At 39.2% G+C, this 22,675-nt stretch overlaps 1 protein-coding gene across 2 annotated transcripts in view; it reads left to right on the forward strand.

The window, feature by feature from the left end:
- The first annotated feature begins 2,959 nt into the window (after positions 1-2,959).
- ccdc136a (coiled-coil domain containing 136a) overlaps positions 2,960-22,675 on the forward strand; it is a 30,707-nt gene continuing 10,991 nt past the window's right edge. For both annotated transcript variants that reach the window (XR_013783986.1, XM_079412567.1), the window contains exons 1-2: positions 2,960-3,035; positions 14,443-14,679. Coding sequence is in view for 1 of the 2 variants with exons in the window: in XM_079412567.1 (XP_079268693.1) it covers positions 14,475-14,679 (205 nt within the window). In the remaining variant the exon portion in view is untranslated. The remainder of the gene's footprint in view (positions 3,036-14,442; positions 14,680-22,675) is intronic.

Raw genomic sequence — 22,675 nt, forward strand, 5'->3', positions numbered from 1 at the left:
TGTTGTGAAAACCTGGCAACCCTGCAGCCATCACCTGTATAGACCTCATTAATCAGCAGTACATGTCATGTTTCTCTCTCAGGGACTGTTTAATAACTGCAAAACCATAACCAATTCACTGACTGTCACAAATCATCTCATCGCCGAAGATTAGGGACTGCTAATTTATTTATTTATTTATTCTGAGTACCATTATGCCACTCAGGAATCTGCAGCACTGATAAGCTACTTCTCAGTCTCATGAGTGCTATTATATAAAATGCAGGACAAAACGGCAGTGGTCAAAGCCGTTTGCAGTTCATTACTTGTTGGCATGACAACTAACCGCGATGACACATGGGGTTATAGAGGAGAGGCGAGGTCTTGATAAACGCAGTTGTGTGCATGTGGAGATTTTTTGTGAAGTGGTGACATTATTTACTGAAGCATCCTTCTCATACCGCATGAAATATGAAGAGTTTTACATGATGCGAAACATTGAGCGTGCTTAGTAAGTGCATAGCGAGTAAATAGTTTTTCTTCAGTTTTAACTGTCATATTCATCACCTACAGTATGTGTGCTTTTCCCTTCTGTGTTATAATCTCAAACTGTCCTATTTCTACTGTACATTTCCATTTAGTTGCTTAGCAACAATGCACTGCCAGAGGAAAGTCTGACGATAGGAATTACTGCTTCATTTGAAAAAGGACATTACATATATAAATGAAATATAAAATAATAACCTTCTAAGTCAAATAACTGAAAAAAACATTTAGATAAATAAAAACACATTTAAAGCTTTAAATGCATCTACTGTTGCAATCCACAAAGCACCAAAATTGTGGAAAGTTTCCTCAGAATAATTTAAGTATAACTTTACTAAAGCTTTTTATGTATTTTACATAAAAAAACGAAAGGTAAAGGGAGGAAATAATTATCTTTGCTGAAGTGGACACAGTTTCTGAAACTTGTAGGTTTTTCACTGTTGTGTAATTTAAAAACCCTTCAGCTTTTGTTTATTTCACTGCTAAGCTGCTATCATTCACTCCAACTAAAATTCATACAACAGTACATGCATAACAATGCATATGCACAGCTACAAGCAACTGAAGCAGCTCAGTGCAAGCCAAAAATCCAAAGGAAAGACAGAGGCATAGAGTAAGTCTTTGATTCATATGCAATATGCACATAGGTACGTAATATTTGCAAGACACAGTGTTATTCTGGTGGCATCAGTTATAGCCCTGACGTTTTTGGTCAAGCTGCATGTTTCTTAGTAAAAGATAAACTCCTGTTCAGTGTTCAGTGTCTGCCTCCTGATTTCATTAACAGCCCAGTAAACAATGCATCATAATACATGTGACTGAGTTTTATCCCAACCAGTAACTTTGCTCCAAGGAACACAAAATAATACATTTTGAATAATAATATTATGCAGTTAAAATGAATGAGAACCGGGACTTAAAAGCTTCAAAAAAGGGCACCTAAGCACCATCAAAGTGCTTATATTATTCTTTCTATTCTTCTGAAGTCAAACAATAGCATTTTTTTTCAGTGCAGTTCAATGGGATTTAGATACTTTAGATTTAGAGCGCCATGATGTTGTGCATATGATGGATTTTTATTTTGATGCGAGCTGTTCGTTGAAAGCGGTTCACGATGTCTTGCGTGTTCTGGTGTTTTCCCCATGCATTTCCACACTAGAACAGAAGATCAGTGTCCTGAAGCACATTACATTCCCTTAACACATGAGAATGTATGTGTGGATGTTTTCATGTGATGTGTTTATATGTCCCCAGCCCCTTTCTACCCACCCACCAACCCACACACATCACGATGCTTTACAAGACCTCATCATTAACTCTACAAACTCCACAGAGGCAATGTCTAAAAGATGGAGCATTATATAAATATGTTGCATGGCTCACTTTGACTCCTATTGGTCAGCTGTGGCATTCTGTGGACAAGTAATAATGGAGTGTCTATTTTTTTGGTAGAGGCTATTTGCATTAACTCCGCCCACCAATGTGTGATTGGACAACATTACAAAAGACGGCCGTCAATCGATGGTTTCAGTGATAGATGATGAAGGCTTAATAACGCGTTTCTTATGATGCGATCGACCCGAGTTCGAATCCGCCTTTAGCCGAACTTGTCCTTCTCTTATTATATTTAAAAGGAATTTATTTTCCAGAAAAAATAAAGAAATAATCAAAAAGTTAAAAAAGTATCGAGTAGGGTCGGGGTGGTTGCAGGGAGAGTTTTATTGTCCCAATAAGGCAGCATCCATTAATAACAGCCTACTAATAAAAAATATCATTTAGACTCAATACGTTATTATTGCATACTGTTTATTGTACTACAATAATGAAGTGCAGATATTTGCCACTATTTGCAATAAGTAGTAGGCCTATAAATAGCAGAAAATAGGCTACTGTTATTTGTACATAGTGTAAATAGAAATAGTTTAAATAGCATATATAAAACCTTAAAGTGCAAATAGCCGCTGCCGATTAATAAACACTAGAACATCATATAGGCTACTAATGACCCTGTGGTTGCATGTCTGTTAATTGTATTAAGTCGTGATCTATTAAGTCTTCTTCTCTCTTCTTTCTTCTCGCATAATAAATAGTTAAACTTTAGAATCTTAAAAATATAAAATAGCCTATGTATATAAAAAAGGTTCAACTTCAACATTTCATGTCAGTTTAATAATTTATTTGATGAGTATCTGGATAATAAATGACTCTGCTTGGCGTAGGCGACCTGATCACCCCGTCGGGTTTATTTTGTGTGGTTATGACTGGCAGATTCTACATTATCCCTTACATAATATGCTTGAGAGAGAGAGAGAGAGCGAGAGCGAGAGAGAGAGAGAGAGAGCGAGAGAGAGAGAGAGAGAGCGAGAGAGAGAGAGCGAGAGAGAGAGAGAGAGAGAGAGAGCGAGAGAGAGAGAGAGAGAGAGAGAGAGAGAGCGAGTGTTTCTCTCCTCACTCTCTCTGTGTTCTCGTCTGCTGCGGTTATCATGGACAAGCAGTCTTCATATCAGCAGGTAAAGTAAATCTCTTCCTCTGTGTTGATTAAGCTTGTATTTTAGCTCCTGCTGAATGTTTTGCTCTTTGCACACTGGCTTTATTCAGTCTGCATTCTGTGCTTTGTTGATCAGTAGCTCCGCTAGATTACGGAAGCGTATTGCATTCACTTGAGGAAAAAAAAATCTACTCTGTTTTTCTGAATTAACGAGTTAATTATCTCAGAATTACGAGATAATTAAGTCATTAATTCAGAAAAACAGAGCAAAAACTTTTTTTAATGAAAAATTATCTCGTAATTCTGAGATAATTAAGTCATTAATTCAGAAAAACAAAGCAAAAAAATTTTTTTTCATTAAAAGTTATCTCGTAATTCTGAGATAATTAACTCGTTAATTCAGAAAAACAGAGTAGATTTTTTTTTCCTCAAGTGAATGCAATACGCTTCCGTACTACCACACATATAAAGAAAATAAACAGTTTTGCTTCAACAAATATATTTTTTTTTTTTTACTGGAAAACAAGGTGAAAATATATATTCTTTTTCTGGAGCTCAGATGGACAGGAAGTTCGAAGGAGTGGGGTGTCATTTTGATGGTGTGATGAAAATGAAACACAAATTTAATTGTGCGATAGCAAGGTTTGGACACCAATACAATGCAACAAGAAGTGCATTCTATTATAAGAGCGCCGCATGATTAAGCAGAACATTAAAAGTGTATTGATTATTGAATTGATGAAGCACATTTCCCCGTGTTGATTTGTAACAGAGCAGAATCTTTGGTGAGCACACCCAGGGCATCACAAATAAACCCTTTACTTTCATTAGGGGTGTTTGAAAGAGTTGCTGCATATATTCTCTTTTCTATTAGCTAATGTGGTTTCTTTGATCCTCCTCCACATTCACTGCCTCATTTCACCCCTCCACTCCATTTTTCAAAGCGTTCTCTCTTTCGCCCACACAACACATTGTTGTACCTGCCAATTCGCAGCACCCACACACACTCTCGCCCACTAACACCCAGCCACACTAATGCAGTGGTGCCCCGAGCCCACACACACACATTAACACCAAACCACAATAACATATAGGAGCAAAGATGCCTTGAGTGCTGATGAGCTTTGCTTTCGCACAAGCATGCATATCTTTCAGTGACGGTAAATGAGTGCTGTTGTACTGAATATCAGTGGCCAAGTCCAACAAAGCTGTTATAGCTGGGCTGATATTCTGTATAACAGCACAGTTGCAAGTGTGAGATGTTGTTCAGTTGTTCTGGATATGTTGTCACTATTCTTTCAGTCCATAGACAGTTGCTTCTTTCTTTTCCTGTAATCCTAGACTGACTTTAATTATAGGAGTTTGAACAAAAGCTCACTGGAATCACTGCAATAATTACAAAATACATGTATGGAAAACTAAAAGTGCTTACGCACTAAGAAAAAAAGACAACAAATCTCACCAACATCTAATCATGCCATCATACCATTCAAAAGCTTGGGATCAGTAAGACTTGTAAGTTTTTTTTTTTTTTTTTAAGGGAAGTTTCTTAAGCTTATCAAGTCTGCATTTATTTGATCAAAAACACAGAAAAGTTTTCTATTTTAAAGATCCTTCAGAAATCCTTCTAATATGCTGATTTATTAGTAATGTTGAAAACAGTTATTGAAAACATTTTTTTTTGGAACATCTGATTCCTTTTCAGGATTCTTTATGAATAAAAAGTAAAAAGTAGTATTTATTCAAAATATTAATATTTTGTAACAATATACACAATTCCAGAAAAACAAAAACAAAACAACAAAAACAAACAAACAACAACAACAACAAAAAAACTTTTATTCAGCAAGGGTGTGTTAAATTGATACAAAATGATAGTAAAAACTTATGCTTTTAGAAAAGATTTCTGTTCTTTTTTTAACTTTTTATTAATCAAAGAATCCTGAAAAAAGTATCAGATGTTCCAAAAAATAAAAAATAAAAATTAAGCAGCATAACTGTTTCCAACATTGATAGTAAATCAGTATATTAGAATGATTTCTGAAGGATCATGTGACGCTGAAGACTGGAGTAATGACTGATGGAATTGCGGTGGATTGAATTGGGGAGCAGTTGTCTTTGTGCTGTAGCTGGGCCTTGAAGCAGTGGCGGACACAGCCCATAGAATAACTGCAAGGCTGTGAAGAGCACCAAGAGCCATGGAGCAGGAGCCATGAAACAGAACAGGACCACGAGGAAGTGACAGGGCATGGAGCGTGGACAGATTTCACAAAGTCTGGTGAAATAGACCTGGAAGCGTAACCTGGTGAGACGTGGCAGGCACATGGAAATAAAGTGAAACTTTTCCCCGGAGACCGTTATCCAAGATACCAAACACTGGGGTTCTTCAGAAAGCTCTGCAGAGATGCTGAGACCCTCTCTATACCACAACATTTTCCAAAAACATCACCTCGATGAAGGTCTTTCCTTAACCATTTGTCCTGTTGTCGGAAGTAGTGGGAATGAATACGGGACATCGTTCTACTATTGGCACTTTTGACCTAACACATTCAGTGCAGACTGGATGTAGTTTTCCTCATCCACGAACAGCATAACATCTGCAGGCTATGGAAGTGAAATGGCAAAGTTAGTGTGGAGGTGTTGTTGTGGAGGCGGTGAGATGCAAATGTGATGTCATGCTGTGGAGAAAGAAGACAATTAGTTGTTTTGGTTGCTTTCTTTCGTTTTCTGATATTTGTGAATTCTCAATCTCAAGTTTGTAAGTTTCCGTGTCAAAAAATCAAGAAAAGTTTGATTCTTCATGTCACGCCTCCTTTGAAGGAACCATTAAGAAATGTCCATCCTTAGCCCTCGTTATGTGTCAGTGAAGAGCTACTGCAGGTGGTTATCATGTAATAGGATACTGTGGATCATTGTGTGTGTCATAACACAGACCTGAACTGAATTAACACAATCTGAGCTGTTATTCAGTGGAAAACCTAGAGAGCTGCTGCTATATCATATGAAGCTCACGAGGAGGTGGCTGTAACTAAACCCACGGTCGGCAACCCTTGCAGCAAAGTTTACGAGTAAACCTGCTTATGTTGACTAAGATCATAGAGCATATATCATAATATCATACAGCATGATACATATCTCAACTAGAGCGACTCTACAATGTGCCAGAGGATAAAAAGATACAGGAACGGAGGTGACAGGAGAGTCCAAACCCATTGTGATGATCCCTAAGCTGGTTTTGTAATGACTTTAGGAAGTTGAACAACATCTATTTCAATAGCAATGCCCCATGCACTAAGAATTAGACAATATATTCAGTAACTACAGATTCAGTGCTCAGATATCCTTGAGCTATTGGCAGTTCTAGGCCTTCATGGCCTTCATCTAGCAAAAGACTGATAAATGTTGCAGCCTTACCAAACTTTCTCGCTATTAAAAGACCATTAACTATGACTTTTGCCTCAATAAACTTCTAATTTGCTGCTTATTAATAGTTGGGTAGTTGTTAAACTTAGGTATTGGCTAGGATTATGGATGGAGAATATAGTCACTCAGTCAACAGTCAACTGTTAGGTTTTACAGTATTTGTATTTTTTTACAGTGTTTTTTTTCTTGATTTTACGGTGAAATACCGGCAGCTGTGGTTGCCAGTAATCTACTGTTTTTTTTTATTTATTTATGGTGTATTTCTGTTAAAATTACATTTGTGTATTTTTTTTTAAATCTCACACATTTAACCCCTTTAATCCCACAGCAAAATCCTCAGTTTTAAAGAGCACTTATATGTCCACACTACAGAGTGTTGAAGTAACACTGAAGTTAATGAGAGAATGAAGTGACTAATTAAATGAGGATTGAGCTTTAGTGATGAACACCTGCTGTTATCAAGTAGAATCACCGAAGGAAGGAGAAACAAGAGCAGAGAAACAAAACTTACAGCCAAAGATGAAATCAACTGAAATAAAGCACATTAAATCTCTGAAGATCTCAGAAGAGGATTAAACAACTCCACAAACAGCATCACCAGCTTCTTATTACAAAACACTGACTTTATTTCTGTCATGTGTGTACAAAAGCTCTTTTAGGTGTTGTGCTTTCATTTGAAGTCACCATATTGGCAATCACTGGTTGCTTTAGTTGGGCTCTTGAACCTTGACTTTTAAAGCTAGTTTTTTATTTGGTTGCTTTAATGAACTGTGTTTATTAAGTACAGTTTTTAAAGCAATAAAAGCAAACATAATCTGTGATCAGATGAAACTGATGTTTGTGATGTCAAAGCCGTCATGATCTGATCTAATTCACTGATCTTACTCAAACTTTGATCTGTTATTAAATATGTGATTATGTTAATACACTTAAACTGCACCGCCGATACTACAGCAATCAAACGTTGTGAAACTGTTCTAAGCACAATTTGCACAAATTGTATTGTATAACGGCAGAACTTAAACACACACAGACATCAACAATCAGCGTATGAATCTCAAAATTGGTGACAATCAAAAATGATAAAAAAATTATAACAAATAAAAAAATCGGTTCAACTCTGAACATCACAAAACAGTCTAGTTGTTTAATCATCCTCTGCTGTTTTATTTCAGTTGATTTCATCTAAGGCTGTGGCTGTATTTCAGTTGTACTCTTGTTTCTGGTTCTTTCCTTCAGTGATTGTGTTTGTTAACAGCAGGTGTTCATCAGTGTCTGAATTCACTCATATGTTCTCAATCACTCTGTCTAGTGGACTATATAGTGAACTAATGTAGGAACTAGTGAATGAGGGTTTAGGGTTTGGTTTCAGACACAGTCTATGAGAGTCCACTCTGAGGCTACTAAAAGAAAAGGTTAGATCTATTACAGTTATTCACCGTATATAGAAAGGAAACTTATTGTTAATCATTTAACAGGTTTTTACTGTGGCATTTTTACAGTATTTTAACTGTTAAATCACAATCATTTTTTACAGTGGTCAGTATAATGTCTCTCTCTCAAACATTACAGGTACACAAACACAAACACACACAATTTTTGTCCATAACATCCATACCAACACACCCACACAATTATAGCTGCATAATTTATCCAACTGGCTCTAAAATACAGCAAAAGCAGAAAACAGGAAAAATGTGAATATTTGCTTTATAGGCCAAACCTGAGAAAATGGCACCATCTGGTAAAAGTTTTTTAAAAATTAGTTTTGAAGCCTTGCCAACAAAATGAAAGCCTATTAACAAAGACTACATCATTTTATAGTTAAATGGCCCTGGGATTAAAATTGCCGTTCTAATGGGTTTTTATGAGGACAATTTTGTCCTTAAGGCCCTGAGAGGAACTATTTTTTGTACCTAGTGTACAATAGATTTATTAAAGGAGATGAGGGTGAAATATTAAAATTCCAATGAAAATACACACCTGTGACAACATTTATGCAGTTGGCATTAACACAGGCAAAATGATAAAAAGAAACAAAAAAAAAATGTCCATAAGGACACACAAGGGTTAAGGCCCTGATATACTTCAAACAAAGTTCGTTTTCGTTCTTTGGTTGGGGGCAAAAAGAAGTGCGAAAAGGCTAAGCGACAGTATACTGGACTGTAGATGTAAACATGTGTCGCGATGCTCGCGCGTCTGCCCTAAACACAACAATGATGCAATGATGCTGTATCTAGGTCTTTTATTAAACTGGATAAATAAACGCAACACTTTTGTTTTTGCCCCCATTTTTCATGAGCTGAACTCAAAGATCTAAGACTTTTTATATGTACACAAAAGGCCTATTTCTCTCAAATATTGTTCACAAATCTGTCTAAATCTGTGTTAGTGAGCACTTCTCGTTCGCCGAGATAATCCATCCACCTCACAGGTGTGGCATATCAAGATGCTGATTAGACAGCATGATTATTGCACAGGTGTGCCTTAGGCTGGCCACAATAAAAGGCCACTCTAAAATGTGCAGTTTTATCACAATGTTTAGCACAATGCCACAGGTGTCGCAAGTTTTGAGGGAGCGTGCAATTGGCATGCTGACTGCAGGAATGTCCAACAGAGCTGTTACCCTTGAATGTTCATTTCTCTATCATAAGCCGTCTCCAATGGCGTTTAATAGAATTTGGCAGTACATCCAACCGGCCTCACAACCGCAGACAACGTGTAACCACACCAGCCCAGGACCTCCACATCCAGCATCTTCACCTCCAAGATCGTCTGAAACCAGCCACCCGGACAGCTGCTGCAACAATCGGTTTGCATAACCAAAGAATTTCTGCACAAACTGTCAGAAACCGTCTCAGGGAAGCTCATCTGCATGCTCATCGTCCACATCGGGGTCTCGATGGATGAATCCCGGTTTTCACTGTACAGGGCAGATTGCAGATGGCAGTGTGTATGGCGTCGTGTGGGTGAGCGGTTTGCTGATGTCAACGTTGTGGATTGAGTGGCCCATGGTGGCGGTGGGGTTATGGTATGGGCAGGCGTATGTTATGGACAATGAACACAGGTGCATTTTATTGATGGCATTTTGAATGCACAGAGATACCATGACGAGATCCTGAGGCCCATTGTTGTGCCATTCATCCACGACCATCACCTCATGTTGCAGCATGATAATGCACGGCCCCATGTTGCAAGGATCTGTACACAATTCCTGGAAGCTGAAAACATCCCAGTTCTTGCATGGCCAGCATACTCACCAGACATGTCACCCATTGAGCATGTTTGGGATGCTCTGGATCAGCGTATACGGCAGTGTGTTCCAGTTCCTGCCAATATCCAGCAACTTCGCACAGCCATTGAAGAGGAGTGGACCAACATTCCACAATCAACAACCTGATCTGATGTGTTGCACTGCGTGAGGCAAATGGTGGTCACACCAGATACTGACTGGTTTTTGGACCCCCCCGGACCCCCCAATACAGTAAAACTGCACATTTTAGAGTGGCCTCTTATTGTGGCCAGCCCAAGGCACACCTGTGCAATAATCATGCTGTCTAATCAGCATCTTGATATGCTACACCTGTGAGGTGGATGGATTATCTCGGCGAAGGAGAAGTGCTCACTAACACAGATTTAGACAGATTTGTGAACATTATTTGAGAGAAATAGGCCTTTTGTGTACATAGTAAAAGTTTTAGATCTTTGAGTTCAGCTCATGAAAAATGGGGGCAAAAACAAAAGTGTTGCGTTTATAAGTTTGTTCAGTGTAATTTGATAAAAACAAAGGTTTATTATTGTGTGATATTTTGGCATTTCATTTATTGATTACCTTTTAAATTTGCTTATTGAAAGAACAGCAGCAGCAGCAGTATGGTGTAACATTTATTTGAAACACATGTATCTGGTACTTGCTACCTGATATCTTTACTCTTTCATGTCATTCTTTTTATGGCTTTGGAAAACTTGCATCTGATGTTTCTCCACGTCGCTTTTTGCATAACTCTGGGTCGTCGACACCAAGCTTCGTTTCGATTTCTTTCTAGGAATTAAATGCTTTCTCTGAATCTTTAAAGTCTCCCCGCAAGTGATTGTACAGGTACGGATTTATTTGTGGCAGCTCAGCTATTCGACACAGTGTATTTATGTTAGTGACTTGGAGATGTTGTTCTCCTGCCTGACCTTTGTTGAATGAGAAATGAACCGAGGGAAAAAAAATTGCGCTTCAAAGAAGGTGGAGATCCAGAACACACCCAGGACTGCGTAATCGCCACGGACCAATGGTAGCTTCAAAGGTGTTTATGAGCCAAAACGAACTCCCCAGAAAGTTCGCTTTGGTTAGCTGTTTCGAACTGCCGAAACTAACTCAAAAGGAACTTCGTTTTGGCCTGATTTTGTTCGAAATGATGTCATATCAGTTCGTTCTTCTATTATAAGTATATCGGGCCCTTTAAGCAGCTGTGTTAGGGGTATCAGATTACTTTTCTAAGTAACTAGTAAATTAACGCATTACTTTTTACTTTACAAGAAAATATAGTTTAGAAATTCTTGCCGGCACTGAGACTCAAACCTGCGACCTTTGGGTTAAAAGTCAGGTTATATCTCTAACCATTAAGCCACGACTGCCCTAAAAGGTGCTCTTTTTGACGAGGTTATCCTCATTATATGTAATATGCATTTAATCACATTTTATTTACCAGTGGCAATCAATCAATCAATCAATCAATCAATCAATCAATCAATCAATCAATCAATCAATCCAGAACGGCAGCACAGCTGAAAGGTTTGTTTGAGCTATTGGTGTGAAAAGGGGTTTTACATTTGCCAGAAATATACATTTTTACATTAAAATCAAACAAGCAAGTCCAGCCCAGATGAGGAAAACATAGTGCAAAAGTAACGTAATGCATTACTTTCCATTAAAAGTATAACTAAGTAACAATTTATTAGTTTTTTAGGGAACTCAATATAGTAATCCATTACTTTTAAAAGTAACTTTCCCTAAAGGAGAAATGCAAAATGTGCAGTTTATACTGATCTAGACTATATAAGACTGATCTAGACTATATAAGCCGCTGTTTGCTTACAGTTCTTCCAGTATCCTCCAGTGATCCTCACTACTTTCACTCTTCTGACAGAAACTTGTACTACAGATATCTTCTTCCATTAGGCCGTCCCAAATTAGTTTGATTCTCCTCTTTGAGCTCCCCCTTTCGTGAAAGCATGCCAAATAGTTTAAGGTAATATTTGAGCCAGATATGATTTGTAGTATTTTTGCTGGTGTTGTACACTTGAATCTTAAATGACCTCTGCTTGTGTTGTTGGTAAAACGGTCAGTATAGACGTTGCACCTGTTTCTGCAAACACTCATGCTACAAGCATTTTTTAAATGCTATTAATATATATATATATATTTTTTCCAGTGGAATAAGGAAACAGAAGATGTGCATCCCTTCCTTTTTTATTTTGTCACTCTGAATGAGTTGTGTCTGCTTTCATCTTGCTCTTGTTCTCGGCTTTGCTGCTCAAAGGGTTTTTGATGTGCTGCTGTGGGTTACTGTGAACACGAGGAGCTGCTTCAAAGAGACGTGAAGCGGTGGCATGGATTATTCATGGACGCCTACACCGCTACACAAATACAAGACATCAACAAACAGTAGACACACACACACAGTCTTTTTGTTGAATTTTTTAAATTAAAAAAGCCTTTGCTTGATTTCATGAAGTAAATGCTTCATGATTTAGCAATTTGTCAGATTTAGCTACCTTTTGTAGACTGCTTTGTCCCCAAACCATAACCAGGCATGTATGCATCCATGCACCTGTTTGCTAAAGAAATACTAAGGTCAGGAGCATAAAAAGATAGATCTGCTCTTTCATAAATTTAAGCCACAGAGAAAATATAATTTTTATGAACTTGCTTCCCATTAATACATCAAACAGATTTTTGGATTTTTTAAAAATATTTTTTGAGTAGTGTGATAAGTTTAATAGAGTCAAAACTAGAAAATTGCAAACTAGAATAGAGAAAATGAAATGCTTACACACTGCATATCATAGATAAGTCGCTCTTCAGAGCTAACACTGCACTTGCTTTGATGTAACACTTCATTTCCTAGTCACAACCCGACTCTATCAAACTTTAATGAAACATCCTCATCCCAGCGACAGATTAATCCCTTCACGGATGAGAATATTCCCACACTGACGTCACATCTATAGAGATGTTTGACTGGATATGATCCTTATTACAGCTCAGAGAGCAGAGAGTGCTGCTTAATAATTGAAAGATTTGAATTCTGTTAATGACTTTAATTCATTTAAACGTCACAATATACATAAAGAATTACAGAGTTAGGCATAATTCAAACAGGAGTTGGAATCTGAATTGCATTGAGCAATGCATTCATAAATTGAGGTTATTTTGTTAATAGGAGTAACTTTTCTGAGATTGTATTTTTTTTATTTTTTTTTTACATGCAAAAGCTCCAACAACAAAAGTAATAATAAAGATAAAAAAGACATAATCTGGGATTATCTAAAGCTTTCAATCATTCAGCTCCAGCTTCCATTTCCTTGCATGGTTTTTGTTTCTCATTCCTCTCCATCTGCACTCCTCGGTTGACAGTTGACTTTTCTCTTTAGCAGCTCGATGACTTTCCTGGCTTGTCAGCACGTTTTTTTTTCCTGACACTCCAGAACTTTTTCTCCAACACTTTCAAAAACCTGCTCCTTGCCACAGGCAAAACCACACAGCTCCAAATCCTGATGGATGAATTTGCTTCTCTTTACCCCCTCATGTCCAGTGTTGGGGAGTAACTAGTTATATGTAATGCAGTTTGCAGCAATTTACAGTAATTACAAAATAAATGTGAGAAAAAAAGACTGAGAAAAAATATGCAAGTAAATTACAGTTACTTATGATGTTGTTAATGATTACAAAGGGGGTTACATTTGAACATTTTCAACATTTCTTTCCAAAAAGTATGTATATGCTTTAATTTTTAAATTAAAGGCATTGTTAGATGTCAGTTTTTCCTGTCATAGCTATGCAGATATTTAATTTCATAACAGTATCACAGCTATTAAACTATATCATGTGAAATTAAATCTGTATTTAACCTCAGAGATTTCAAAGTAAAAAGAGCTGCTAAAGTGATGAAGGATTTGAAAGTCTGACAGTAATCGGTGTTGAGAACTACTGTAAGGTTAACCCTGTCTGCTTTACATGTTTCAAAATGATTAACAGTTGAAAACATTTAGAAAAGTAATCAAATGTAATCAGTTACATTACTTTAATAAAGTAATTGAAATAGTTACACTACTTATTACATTTTAGGGTGATCTGTAACCTATTACATTTCCAAAGTAACCTTCCCAACACTGCTCATGTCATACCAAAACCTTTAATCATGTATGGTGATTTCTGAAGAATAAAAACAAAGTCAAGCAAACAAATGACTAAAAGCATAAAGTTACAAAAACAAACAAACTATCAGTTTACAATGTGTCAGTAGCCTATATGTATATTTTACTTACATTTTCTCATAATATCTCATTTAGTACATATAAGAAAAAAAAACAATACTCTATTTTTCAATAATAATTTTTTTAATGGCCCTCTTCGCCACAAGATGGAGCTATTTATCAGATTATCATGCTAAATACTAATTTAATATACTAATTTCATACTCAAATATAAGAAGTCTAAAACAAACCTTTTAAGCCATAAAAGAGTTTCATCAGCTGTAATTATATACATTTATTTTATATGAATTGCAAAATCTGAAATGTAGGTTGTTTAGATGAATTTTGCTGTATGATTATATGATTTAATTTGTGTAAGTAACAGGATTTTAACATTTAAATTGATTGAATGTGCTGATTGAATAAGCACAGCAGGGAGCTCACATTCATTTAATTGTTTTTATAATAGAAATAAATGTAGTTATTTAATCAGTTCAGCTGGTCATTGTAATTAAATGTCATTACTGTTGTTGTTTCAGGTGACAGAGTGAACTGACATCAGGAAAGCGTCATGAGCACAGAAAAAGAGCGCAGCGTCCTGAATGATGCTGATGAGGAGAAGGAGGTGAAGGATGAGAAGCCGGCTGTGAAGGAGGAGCTGTCGGAGGAGCAGGAGCTGGAGGAGCTGAGGGCTCAGGTGCTGCAGCTCCTGCTTGAGCTAGAAGAAGCTCGAGACACGGCTCAGAAACACGAGGAGAGCTTTCTGGAGCTGCAAGGTGAGACTCCCTCAGAAACACACCAGTGACCTGACAGTTACAGAGCTCGTGTCATGCTTTCTTATTTTGATTTTTGATTTTCCCCTGCAGGTCACCTATAATTTTTTTACATAACACTTAATTTTACGGTGCCCTTGTTACACGTAACATGTACTTACTATTATAATAACAATAAATAATGCATAATTGCATGCAAGTAACCCTAAACCAAACCCTAATATTAACCCTAACCATATAGTAAATACATATTACTCAGCACTTAAATGTAGAATTACACTGTAACAAGGATGCCTTAAAATAAAGTGGAAGGTTTTTTTTTTTTTTTGATGCCGTCTCTCTCCTAACCCGATCTCATGAAAGTGCATATAAATAGTACACCAAATAAAAACAAAAACTTGTGTTATTTATATGCAAAAATTGACTTTGGCGTGTATAGGATAGGATGACTTTCTTTATCCCTAGGGAAATTTGTCTTGGACATAAAGTCTGCCACATACAAGAATACATAGAATTGTAATACAACAACAGCACAAAAAAACAACAACAAAACAAAACAAAAAAGCTTATATGCTATGCAATGGGTAGGATTAGGGTTGTGGTGTAGATGCGTATCAAGCGAAAACTGCATATTAAATGCATGCCAAAGTCAATTTTTGCGAATCAATACCACAAGTTTTTGTTTTTATTTGGCGTATTTATACTCATTTTCATAAGACCGAAACTTGTGTCACAAGACAAAAAGTTGCAGATTTGTGCCTTTTTGTTTTTGCACCGGAACGTTTTGAGCTATGGCATTTACTAAATGTTTTTATAATACAATTAATGATTACATTTCTAACCAATAATGAACTACTGTATACAGTATATTATCGAATACATGTGTATTTAGTTCATGATATACATTATATTATAATTATTATATTATATGATCTGAAACCATTCTAAGATGGCAGTGCTGTTAAAATAGCTGAATCTGAGTATTAATATTTATGTTTAATTGTACTGAAATTTGCATTAGATAATAGTGACTGCTAATAGACTAACACTTATAGGAACCCTGTTGCACGGTGTCATGAAAAAAGATGTTACAGAACGTTATTTGTCAGAGATATAGTTGAATGTTTAGCTCGTTTTACTCAATGACAGGCCCAGAAAAAAAGGTTCTATGTATAGCATTTATAGCTCTTTAATGAGTCACCTGCTGTATCAGACAGATCCCTGGGACTCAGTAATGATCTGGCTGTGCTGTGACCATGGGCTGTGTGTGTGTAACATGACAGGCATGTGAGAGGACAGTTGGCTGAGGGAAGCTTCCAGACGGCTGTCCTGACCAGCTCTAGGGCAGCAGATGCCTTTATCCAAACTGGATCATCTCTAGTGAGCCGCTCACTTCTGATCACAGACAGAGCATTAGACCAGTCTCACCCGCTTGAGTGGCCACCATTTCATACTGAAGAGCTTTCAAGTAGAAGTGAATTATCAGGTCTGAAACAGAAGATGCAGTATAAACTCCCAGAAATTAGACACCCATCTGAAACAGTGCTCGAAATTTGGACAAGTTCATAAAATCAGCCTGTGAAATCCAAAGATGAGTTTTGGGTTGCTAAAGTTTTAATTAAGTTAGTAATTTTTTCACTTGCATGTAAATGTCATTCATCTGGAGCCGATCCCTGCTTCTTGGGTCGCAGACAGGATATAAATATTATGGAGACTAAGTTATGTCATCGCTCTATCTTTACGTTAATTTAGGTTTTTTGTTCTGTACATTATGTAGTGTATATTTTTCTCTTTTTTTTTAAAAATAGAAGACATTTTGGTAAAACTTTACAAAAATGTTCCACTTGTTAACTATGATTAATATTTAATGCATTAACTACAGCATTTACAACAGTATTTAATATCTTTGTTAACATTAGTTAATAAAAGTACAACTGTTCATTGTTAGTACATGTTAGCTCAGGCCCATTAAATAACATTAATAGACACAACTTTTGATTTTAATAATGCTTTAGTAAATGAATCAACAACTAAGAGTCATAAATGCTCTAGAAGTGTTATTTGTTAATTTATGTTAACTAATGTTAACAAATAGAAATGTATTGTAAAGTGTTACAGATTTTTCTTAATGGTATGTGGATTTCGGTTTTGCACACAGTATTGATAAATTACGACTGTCTAAGATAACATGAATAATTTATTAAGAATAATTAATGAATTGATAGTAAGTGTCAGCAGACACGGGAAAAAGAGGTAAGTGCAATAAAATCAACAGGTTTATTGAGTAGCAGCAGAGGGGAATGAGATGAGCAGAATGTCCAGGTAAACAGGCGGGGAATGGAAATGTCTCTAGGGGCTTATCTGATTGTGAATGTCCTTTTTCCTTTTCCAGGGGATCCTGAGGTAACAGCGGAGCATGGAGACGGTGGAGTACTGGAGTGTTGGAGAACATGGATAGGAACACTGGAGCAACTGGTAAGTAGACAAAAGGTAAGTGGGTCAGGTTAGTCAACATGGAATGTTTGAGACCAGACGGGAGGAGTACAGGGATATAGTACTGTTGATGAGTGCTGACAGCTGGCGGTGATTACAAATCAGGGGATTGGGATTTGGTGAGTGCCGTTAGTAGAGACTGCGGTGACTGGTGACTCTCTGACAGTACCCCATCCTCCTGTCGCCCTATTACTGCGATGGGGTCGGCCACGGCCTCTGGGTGTGGGACAGTCAGGGTGGTTCTGGTGAAACTCGGCCAGGAGAGAGGGATCCAGCACATCGTCCCAGGCCACCCAGGATCTTTCCTCCGGCCCGTATCCCTCCCAGTCAATAAGATATTCCAGGCGACCACCCCGTCGCCGAGAGTCCAAGATGTCCTGCACCCTGTAGACTAGGGGCTCCTCGATGATCTCGGGAGGAGGAGGTACTGCAGGCTCGTCGGGTTCTGTGACAGAGGGAGAGACAGGCTTGAGGAGTGAGACATGGAATGCTGGATGGATACGATACCGTGCAGGGAGTTGGAGATGGAAGGTGACCTCATTTATCTGCTTCTCGATGGTAAAGGGACCGATATAGCGGGGACTCCGGCAGGGCAGGCGGATATGCATCTGCATAGGTCTTGTGGCTCCGCACTGCTTGCTGGAGTTGGACATGAGCCGAGTCCCAAACTCTCTCGCTCGCTCGGAACCAGTGGTCGACAGCTGGAACGTCGGTGGGCTCTTCTGTCCAGGGAAACAGAGGGGGTTGGTACTCAGCCCACGGGAGGAAGTGGTTCCAGCTGTGCTGGTTGTCATGACAGTAGGCCCGGAGATATCTCCCAATCACCTGAATCTTCCGCTCAGCCTGGCCGTTAGTCTGGGGGTGATACCCTGAGGAGAGACTGACGGTGACATCAAGGAGTTTGAAGAAAGCCTTCCAGACACAGGAGACAAACTGTGGCCCACGGTCAGAGACAACATCTTGACAACATCTCAACCCAGGAGGGGAATTAACTTGCAGGCTTTGGAGAATCTGTCAACTGCAACGAGTATGCAGGTATAAGCTTCTGACTTGGGGAGATCTGTGACGAAGTTGACTCCGACGTGGGACCAGGGGCGAAGTGGAATGGGTAATGGGACTAATTTTCCGGCGGGTAAGTGATGTGGAGTCTTGGAAATGGCGCAGACTGAGCATCCACGAATGTACTGGGAGACATCCCGGGTCATAATGGGCCACCAGTACTGAGCTTGGATGAGCGAGAGAGTACGCTGGCTGCCTGGGTGTCCAGAGCCCGGGGAAGCATGCAGGGAGCCCAGAAGGGAAGTCCTCAAGGAAGTGAGTATGTAGGTTTTGCCCTCTGGGCCTCCCAGCATTAGCGGGTTCGGTGATGGAGGCAATGCGGATCTGTTCATCCAGGGCCCACCGGATGGAGCTCACAAGGACGGCTGGAGGGAGTATGGGTTCAGGTGTGGAGGGTTCGTCGGGGGCATGGATACGTGAGAGAGGGAATCCGGCTTGACATTCTTATTTCTGGGTCGATACGTGATGGAAAACAGGAACCGAGTGAAGAAGAGGTCCCAGCGAGCCTGCCGGGGGTTTAACCTTTTAGCACTTTGGAGATATTCCAGGTTTTTGTGGTCAGTGATGACCGTAAAGGGGTGTTGAGCTCCCTCCGGCCAGTGTCTCCATTCCTCCAGTGCCAGTTTAATGGCGAGCAGCTCCCGATTTCCAATACTGTAGTTCCGCTCCGCTGGGGAAAGCTTCCTGGAGAAGTAAGAGCAAGGGTGGAGTCGGGGAGGCTCTCCGTGGTATTGAGACAGCACTGCTCCCACGCTGGTGGTGGAGGCATCCACTTCCACTATGAATGGGATTTGGGGTTTGGGATGTGAGAGGATGGGAGCAGTGCAGAAGGCCTCCTGGAGCTTCTTGTAGGTGGCTAAAGCTTCGGAGTTCCAGGACAGAGACTTGGGTTTCTGATAGAGCATGGAAGGGAGGGGGGCTGAGAGGAGACTGAAGTTCAGAATGAACCTCCGGTAGAAATTTGCGAAGCTGAGGAATCATTGGAGTTCCTTTACTGACTGAGGCTCAGGCCAGTCCCGGATGACTTGGACCTTCCCCTGGTCCATCTGGATCCCATCCGCACTGAGGATGTAGCCGAGGAACTGGACCGTGGGGCGGTGGAACTCACACTTCTCGAGCTTCAGGTGGATGTGGTGTTTCCTGAGTTGACGTAGGACCTGCATCACGTGATGGCGATGTTCGGCTAGGTTCCGGGAGTAGATCAGGATATCGTCTATGTACACGATGACAAACCGGTGGAGGAACTCCTGGAACACCTTGTTCATAAACCCCTTGGAAGATGGACGGGGAGTTGGAAAGACCATACTGCATGACCCGATATTCATAGTGGCCTGAGGGGGTAATGAACGCTGTCTTCCACTAGTCGCCTTCCCAGATACGAATGAGGTTATAAGCGCTTCGCAGGTCCAGCTTCGAGAAGATACGGGCCCCACGGAGTTCCTTGAGGGAGAGACAGTTTTTGAGACAGGTTTTACTCCATCGGAGGATCTCGCTGGTATCCCATCTGACTTTGGTGGAATGTTGAGATAGCCAGGGGGGTCCCAGGATGATATTGACAGTGGGTTCCTCCAGTACCAGAAAGGAAATCCTCTCCTGATGAAGACAGCCTACTTGCAGAGTGATCGGCGGAGACCGGAACTTGATGTGCCCACACCCGAGCGGTTTTCCCTGTATGGTCTCGATCTTCAGCTCGGCCTGTCTCTGGCGGGGTAAATCAAGCTGTTTTAGGAGGGCATGTGAGATGAAATTGCCTGAGGATCACGAGTCCATGAGGGCGGGTACTGAAATTAAATTATGTGGGGTGAGCAGTAGTACCGTTAGCAGTGGTAGGGTAGAGATAGCAGGCTCCAATTGGAGGGTACTCACTCCCCGTGGTGAGACGTCGAGCACGCTCAGTGCATGAGAGGCGATTAGTATCCATTTGCATAGGTTCTGGTACCGGAGGACAGGCAGCTGGCAAGGACGGAGAATTAGCAGTTGTGTCTGGCTGACAAGCTGTGAGACGTTGGGAGATCTTAACGGCCTTCTGCATAAAGCTCTCCAGACCGACAGTGTCATCATAGTTCGCCATCTGGGCTCTGATCTGTGGATCCAAGCCCTGCCGGTAAGCAGTGAGTAGCGCTGCCTTGTTTCATCCACACGAGGCCGCCAGAGTCCGGAACTGCAGAGTATAGTCACTGGCCGAAGAATCTCCCTGACGGAGGTGGATGAGTTGGTTGGCAATGGAGAGCGAGCCGGTGGATAGGCCAAATACCTCCTTGAAGTGGGAAGAGAAAGCACTGAAAGAGTTCATTAAAGTGGTCTGTTACCCCCTTTCCTCCAGCTGGAACCAGGTGCTAGTTCAGAGCCAGTGCTATAGCCGTCTCTTAGTTGGTTCGACTGGCGAGCCGTTTAAGAACCAGTTGCTTTTCCACAGGCTAGAGAGCCAATACAGAGCCAGGTCTTACGTCACAATACGCTTCATGTTTCTTCATGTACTTATGAACCACTTTTCCTGGTTCGGCTGACCAGCTTTTCGAGGGGAGCCGCAGCGGCGGGGTTCGGGGAGTACTGGAGCAGTGGAGAACAGGGCTAGGAAAACTGGAGCAACTGGTAAGTAGACAAAAGGTAAGTGGGTCAGTTTAGTCAACATGGAATGTTTGAGACCAGACAGTGAGTGAACGGGAGGAGTGCAGGGTTATAGTGCTGTTGATGAGTGCTGACAGGTGGCGGTGATTAGAAATCAGGGGATTAGGATCTGGTGAGTATCGTTAGTGGAGACTGTGGTGACTCTCTGACAGTAAGCTTTTTGACTTTCACCAAATTTGACAGTATTTAGAAAAAAAGTTAATTTTTTTCTGTTGTGTGTGATTTTTTAACATTGTTACATATAATTGTGTCTCTTTAGGGAGACACCGTGCCTTCAGATTGAATGCATTACATTGCATTGACTAAAAAATGCTAAGAAATGGATTCAAAATTTGAGATTAATTGAGGCGCTATGTAACAGTCCTGGTAAGGTTAGTAAGCTTATCTATAATAATCACTTTGTTATAGGCCAGTCTTTAAAAGTTTGGAAACAAATTAAAATATATATTAAAGCTCCTAATGTATATCTTTATAGCCCCATATGTATGAATCACTCCTTCATTCCAGCTCTTAACGACAAATCGTTTTCGTTTTGGAAACAGAAGGGAATAAGGTGTGTTGGCTCACTTTATATGAATGGGCATTTCCTGTCTTTTAAAGAGCTCCAATCAGAGTTTGAGTTACCAAATTCTCACTTTTTCAGATATCTGCAAATTAGAGACTACGTCAGAAAATATTTTCCTAATTTTGAACAACTAAAAACGCATGAAAAATTAGAGGAAATAAACAGATTTAAAGCTGGAAACTCAAAAGCAGTGTCATATTTCTATAAAGTGTTAACAGATCTGGTGGAAAGTGACACAACTACAATTAGGAAAGCATGGGAGGAGGATTTAGGTTTCACTATTGAGGATGCACAATGGGAGGAATGCCTACAGAATATACATGATTGTTCAATTAATACGAGACACAACTTAATTCAATTCAAATCTCTACATAGAGTATATACAGGTGTAAAACTAAATTGCACAAAATTTTCCCTGAAGTGTCACCGATATGCAATAAATGCAAGGTTGCGGAGGGTACACTTCTGCATTCATTTTGGACATGTTGTAACCTTCATAAGTACTGGACAGATATTTTTGACCTGCTTTCAAAAGTGTATAAAAAAGATATTGTTCCAGATCCAATGATTGCCATTTTTGGGGTGATTTCGGTACCTTCTTTTAGTTCATATGAAAGACAGGGTATTTCTTTATTTATGGTACTTGCAAAGAGATTGATTCTTCAGAGGTGGAAACTTGACATTGTCCCAACATTTGAAGTGTTGCTGAGTGAGCTAGCAGACATTATTCATATTGAGAAATTACGATTTATCGGTAATGATAAGCTTGATATATTTTGGAAAATATGGAAGCCTGTGTTAGATTACTTAGGAATGAGATAACTTATTTACATTGTTTTTATGCTGCACTATACCTCTGTAACTCTTAAATTGATTTACCTAAATATTATGTGGTGATCGAAGTATTTTTGTATTTAATTTACTTTTTTATGTGTATATGTGTATGTATATGTATATATGTATGTATGTGTGTATATATATATATATATATATATATATATATATATATATATATGTATATATATATGTGTATGTGTATATATATATATATATATATATAATGTATTTTATTATATACATATATACTTTCTTTTTTAAAAATTTTTTATTTACTTTTATTTTTTATTTATCTATTCATTTATTTTTCTTCTTCACACCCTGCTGATGTTATCACTGTGATCTGTTTGGAAACCCTTTATTTTGAACATTAGAGGAATTTATTTGTAACTAGTGTACCGTACTATCGCTTTCCTT

Source organism: Barbus barbus (assembly GCF_936440315.1).
Source record: "Barbus barbus genome assembly, chromosome: 48".
Taxonomy (NCBI): Eukaryota; Metazoa; Chordata; class Actinopteri; order Cypriniformes; family Cyprinidae; genus Barbus; species Barbus barbus.